At 50.5% G+C, this 6,181-nt stretch overlaps 1 protein-coding gene across 1 annotated transcript in view; it reads left to right on the forward strand.

The window, feature by feature from the left end:
• Positions 1 to 6,181, forward strand: part of dnah5l (dynein, axonemal, heavy chain 5 like) — a 77,617-nt gene that overhangs the window by 49,353 nt on the left and 22,083 nt on the right. The window contains exons 62-67 of the mRNA XM_008295638.1: positions 490 to 555; positions 634 to 774; positions 2,257 to 2,388; positions 3,585 to 3,695; positions 4,550 to 4,704; positions 6,040 to 6,161. Coding sequence (XP_008293860.1) covers positions 490 to 555; positions 634 to 774; positions 2,257 to 2,388; positions 3,585 to 3,695; positions 4,550 to 4,704; positions 6,040 to 6,161 — 727 coding nt within the window. The remainder of the gene's footprint in view (positions 1 to 489; positions 556 to 633; positions 775 to 2,256; positions 2,389 to 3,584; positions 3,696 to 4,549; positions 4,705 to 6,039; positions 6,162 to 6,181) is intronic.

Below are 6,181 nucleotides of genomic sequence, written 5' to 3' on the forward strand. Positions count from 1 at the left end.
TTTCCCAGAGTTCTTGGAGGGTTCTTCAGTCTTCATGGTGTGGTTCTATCCAGGAGTTCTGATCCACCAGGGACTGGACCTTCCAGATACACGAGTCTTTATACTACAACCACTGAGACACATTCACTGACCTCAGATGATGCGTTTACTGACTGTGGGACTTCTACACCACCTGGCTGAGGTACATTAAAGGAGGAGAACTCTGATGAAACCACCTGTTCTACGTCCTAGGTTCTGAGTTAACAGCGTATGTCAGACACCGGTTATTGTTCTGTGCTTTTGTTGCCGTTCGTACCTTCCAACAAATGAACTCATTTCTGTTTTTATATGTACATTATGTAGAAGAAGACGTTTTCACATCGACACAGCTGCTTTAGCATGTGTCCAGACATGATTCTGGTTTTCGTGTTGACTTTGTGTTCGTCTTTATGAACCTGTGTGTTTGACCTGAACCCCAGCATGCTGACGCGTAGACAAATCTCTCCTCAGATGTTACCGTCTCCTGCCAAGTTCCACTACATCTTCAACCTGAGGGACCTGAGCAGAATCTGGCAGGTAGAAATCACAGCGTCCTTCACTTTAAGGCTGAACAACACAAACTAGTGGTGAGTTGTTGTTGTTGTTGTGTTTCAGGGGATCCTCACAGTGAAGTCTGAGGTGTGTCGCAGCTCTGATCTGCTCGCTGCTCTCTTCCATCACGAGTGCAGCAGAGTGATCGCCGACCGATTCGTCGACAGCAGCGACAGACAGACGTTCACCTCCATCATGGAGAAGGTTTGTGGGACCTATCACCGTTCTCACACCTGATCAGTCTGTTTGCTCTACATGATGCTGCAGCAGCTGTGGAATTACTTTGAGACGAGACAGAACTTTATCAATCTGCAATAACACGTTTTGTCAAGTGTGTATTTTAATTAAAGCTGTAAGCAGCGATGGCCGGCCCTCGCCGTATGATTGTCACACACGCCGGGGTTCTGGGCGGGACTCTGGTCTGGCGTGTTGAGTTTTGGACCTATCAGAGCACGCACAGCCGGTTACACAGCACGTCCCGATTTATGGCGTTTTGGTGAAATTCCGTAGGCCGCCATTTTGACGGCGTCAGACTTTTGCTGAATAGCTTTTAATCACCACGTCCTGTAGTTTGTGCGGGCCAGATTGTGCACGACGTTCCCTCAAGGAGGAGATAGAAGTCGAAAATGAGCGAACGTCACCAAAATCATCGCCATCTTTTTTCAAAATGGCGGACTTGCTGTTGGGTTTTGGGCTTGGTGCTTGCTGCCTTTTTTGTGCGTCCTGACCTGCTACACATGCCCAGTGGATTGTGTAGCTGTAGGTGGGACTCCGCTGAACGCACGGGCCGCCATTTCCACGCCGTCAGACTTTTGGGGAGAGTTTTAGTAACTGTTAATCACCACGTCCTGTAGTTTGTGCGGGCCAGATTTCAGGTGTGCACGACGTTCCCCCTAGGAGGAGATAGATTTTGAAAATGAGTGACAATCGCCAAAATGCTCAGTTTTTTTCCAAAATGGCGGACTTCCTGTTGGATGTAGGACGTGGCCACCGTGGGCGTTTCTGTGCGTCCCGACCTGCTACATACACCTACTAAATTTCATAGCTCACGGCCAATTGGCTTCCGACGGGACTCCGTTGAAAGCCTCTAGGGGGCGCTGTGGAGCCATTTTTGCCACTGACATGCACATAAAGAAAAAGCCCAAAACACACATTTCTCATTCAAGCTAGTCCAGTTGCTACGATGAACCTACCAGAATGAATCTAGTTTTCTTAGTTTCACGGCTTCTTGTCTTTTTTGTGAGTGATTCTGATTGACCACAGCCGCTGAGCCAGTGTGAACAGGATCCGGCGTTTGGAGGGAGTAAATCCAGTTTGCCTGACTGTGTTGTCGTACTTGTTGTCACGGTCCCCGCCTTTTGGTGGTGAAGTGGCGAGATGTCATGATGGGCGCCATGGCTTCTTTTGGTACCAAACTAGAAGATCTAGCAACGGAGCATCACGCTAATCGATGTGTCCTGGAGAGCTAAACAGTGTGCAGGAGTCCGACTGAGACTTCTGGATTTAAGGTGAAGGGGTTAGGGTTAAAATTGCTCATAAAACAAATGTAGCTATTTTCTGAGGTTTCCGTCGCTCTGAGTCCTGCTGACAGAATCGTCTCCACATCGTCTCATGCTTGACGCAGAGGGAGGGGATGCTCCTCAAACACAGCTGTGTCGTTTTTCTTCTGTCTCTGCTCTCGCTCAGATCACAGTGGAGGATCATGGGAGGGCGCTGACTGAGCATGCTCAGTGGAACAGCTGCTTTGTGGACTTCCTGCGTGACGCCCTGGAGGCGACAGGCGACGACCCAGAAGAGACAGAACTGGAGGCTCCGAAGGTCTTGGACAGATAACAATTATTGTTGATGTTCTAATGAAAGACGCGTTTTCTTGTCTGCGGAGATTCTGAGTCGTCCGGGTCACCGTGATCCTCAGAGCTTCAGCTGAACTCAACTGGACTTCTCTTGTAGGTTCTTTTCACCTTCATCCAAGAGGTCTAACTGACTGATGGGGGCTTCAGGTGTTCAGTCACTCCAGCTCATGTGGCTAATGGCCCAGGACTGACCAGGACTCACCTGTCTCCAGGTGTGAGTGGTTGTGCTGCAGTGACTATGAACAGTAGAAACTTCCCCTCAGTCGGTTGGAACGGAAGATGAACCTTGGGTGAAGGTGAAACACCTTCAAGAACCTAAAAGAGAAATCATTCCTTGTCACTTTCATCAATACTTGTTTTTAGGGATGTCTTGATGACGTTTTTTCACCCCTGATCTGATCTGAGTCGTGTAATATTTCCTGATACCATTTTCTGAGATAATACACACTTTAGATACCGTAGACCAGCTGCAGTACCTGGTTGTTCCACCAGGTGGAGCCTCTCACTGTTTAATCCTGTGGAGACCAGAGGAGGCGTCTACAGACTACAGCTCATGATGGCAGCAGAGAGCATTGTGGGAGTTTAGCAGCAACGGGACCATGACAGAGACTCTGAGGAGGTTCAGGACCTCCAACCAGAGCTCAGGGGTTTAAGAAGATCTGGGATCAGCCAGAGCAGAGCCCCTGGGTCACAGAGACACGTGCAGCTCCATCATGTCGCTGTATCTGGAAACAGAATAAACACCCACTGGGCTTCATTTGCATTGTAGGCTGATGATGCTGCGTTTATTCAGGACACGTATGTAAACTAAGGAATGAGCTTCAGCCCTGAGTCCTGTCCAGGCGGCATCATTTTACTGTGGGGCCCGATTTATGGGGCTTTGGAGGTGATCGGTACTGGCACCGACCCATGTCCAAGTCATAGACACATCCACTGTCACATGGCTGTCCTAGTTCATCCCAGAGAAGCTGAACTCTCCTCCGTTGGCCTGTGAGCCTCAGAAGTTGTTCTGGCAGCGCTGAGCTCCACCAGGTGAGGCCGACAGGTGCTGCAGCTGATCTACTGGACTCTCTGTGCCCATCAGCTGGGACAATGAAATCGGGATTTCTCTAATAAACATTATTATCATCCTTCTGAGTGTAAAAGCGATCTGCCTGACAGGTGTATGAGCCAGTCCCGTCGCTGGATGTTCTGGCGGAGCGGCTGGCGCTGTTCCAGCAGCAGTACAACGAGGCGGCGAGAGGCGGAGCCATGGACCTGGTGTTCTTCAAGGTAGCGGGGCCCACAGGGTGTAGACTGAAGGTGTCAGCCTGCCACTGGCTGCACATTCAGGTCGCCTCAAACTACACGCTGAACACTTTGAGGAAATGCAACAAGCCGGAGCTTCTTCCCCTCTGTGGCAGAAGGATGAAGGCCAGTCTGTGTTTGGCTCTGGGAGCTCTAGAAGATGGTGTGACCACGCAAAACTGTCTGTACTGTAGTAATGAGAGCTGAGGTTCAAATTCTGTTACTTGTTTTTAAATCAGATTCAAACAGGACTCAGCTCTTTGTTCAGGTCCTGCCGTGGGTCCACTTTTCTGAAAGAGGGAGGAAGCCGTTATGATAGCGACCATAGCGTCCGTAGCTTCAGTGCTTTCCATTCATTGGCCCTGTAAGCAGCAGCCGCGCTGCGACAGGCAGAGCGTCGCGTTGCTCACTCCTCGTTTGCATAAAGTTAAGGTTGAGGCTTCTTTATGCTGCAGGACGCCTGTATCATCTCCTGAAAAGCTTTGAAGCTGATTGTGTAATTGAAGACAGATTCAGCGGCTTGTTTTCTTGTTTCAAATATTTGCAGAAAAACCTTTTGGTGAATTGTTCCATAACTAAAAGTTTCCAAACAAATGAATCCAGTGTTCACGTGGCTGCAGGTGGGCGGAGCCTGTGTTGCACACCTGTTAGGGAGCAGCTGTCAATCATCTGTTGTGAGTCCTACATCCGTCAAACATGCAGTGTCGTATAGAAACGTCCCTGTGGACAGGTGCCCTCAGTCAGAAGCGCTGTGATTGGCTGATTTCTGAACTCACCTGCAGCCGCTGGAACAGAAGCTTCTCTCTGGTTTAACGAGTGTTTGCGTTGGTTGATGGCAGGACGCGATGAAGCACCTGATGCGGATCTCTCGCATCCTGAGGACTCCGCAGGGAAACGCCCTGCTGGTCGGGGTCGGCGGGTCGGGGAAGCAGAGCCTGACGAGGCTGGCGTCCTTCATCGCTGGATACCAGACCTTCCAGATCACCCTGACCAGGTCTGGAACTCGACTCGCCGCCACAGCAGATAAACCTCACTGATCCCTCACCGGGGAAATGTACATGTTGCAGCAGCTGGATGCAGATGAAAGAGGCAGGACCAGAGTTACAGAAGAAGGCTGATGGTTAAGACAGCGTACAAGGCATGATGGTGTTACATTTAGATATGGACATGATGAATGTGACACTGAGGAGGATCTCTGTCATCGCAGTCAGAATCACCGTTGAGACAGAAGAGCAGCGTGAACATCGTAGCTCCACTGGAAGAGCTAGAACAATCTGAACAAACACACTGATCAGGAGGATGCTGGGAAGGACCTCCTCAGTGCAGACAGAGCAGATCCCACACCTACACGCACCCTGTTTGCTGTTGTTGTTGGTTTTTGTTTGATTCTGTTGTTTCATAAACTAGATGATGTTTCCCACAGCTTCCCTCTCAGGGTGCTGCGTCCTGGTTGCTTCTCCACCAGGGTCTTGGGAGGTCAAGGTTTCAGTATCTTAGCTGTTCCTGGTCTGCACTCTTCTGCTACCTGGAACCTGCTGGAGTCCCGCTGCCATCTTTAGGTCCACCTTGGCGTTCACCTTCCACATCGGTTCCAGGTGTTCCTCCAGCTCCTGGTTCTCCTCCTCCAGTCGGCTGCCACACATCCTGTGGTTGGTTATTCAGCACCTTTTCTCCGTGTGGAACTTCCAGGATCTGCTTGGTGGTGTGTCCCACCAGAACCTGGGAGCTTTGAGTCCAAACCCTGCACACATGTTCTGGTACACCATCCCACATGTCTCAGGGTCTTTGCCGTCCCAGATGGACTGTCTCAGGTGGTCTCTGTGCCTGGAGTCCTGTCTGCGGTGCTGCCTCCTGCGTCTGTGGATCCGGTGCTGTGATCAGAACCTCTGAGCTGCTCTTCAGGTCGGCCTTTTCTGGCCACCCTGCATCCCATGGACGGCTTTGGTCTTCCTCCTCCTCGCTCTCTGAGCAGGTCGCCACAGCGCTTCGTCTTCCTAAAGCATCCCGAGATGCTTCTTGCTCCATCCTGGATCGTGGCTCTGAGTCTCAGGATGCTGGACTCTGCACTGTGAACAGTTTTCATGTCTTAACATCATCCATCTCCATCTTGAGTAGAGCGAACACATGGATGGTCCAGATGTTCCTCCTCCCAATGAGCACCTGCCGGACCGTCTGGAGGCATCTGGCTGGAGCTGATCTGCTTGTGTTCAGGCAGAAAGATTCTTCACTGTTGAAGTGAAAACAGGTTTCAACAAAGTCAAACATGAAGTGAGTGATTGTGGAAGTACTCAGGCCCTGAACATCTGTAACTGTACCTCTGTGTGTGCAGGTCGTACAGCAGCAGCAACCTCCTGGAGGACCTGAAGTTTCTGTACCGTGTTGCCGGTCAGCAGGGAAAAGGCGTCACGTTCATCTTCACCGACAACGACATCAAGGACGAATCCTTCCTGGGTATCTGCAACACAACCACA

The sequence above is a fragment of the Stegastes partitus genome, unplaced genomic scaffold (genome assembly GCF_000690725.1).
Source record: "Stegastes partitus isolate 25-593 unplaced genomic scaffold, Stegastes_partitus-1.0.2 Scaffold1062, whole genome shotgun sequence".
NCBI lineage: Eukaryota > Metazoa > Chordata > Actinopteri > Pomacentridae > Stegastes > Stegastes partitus.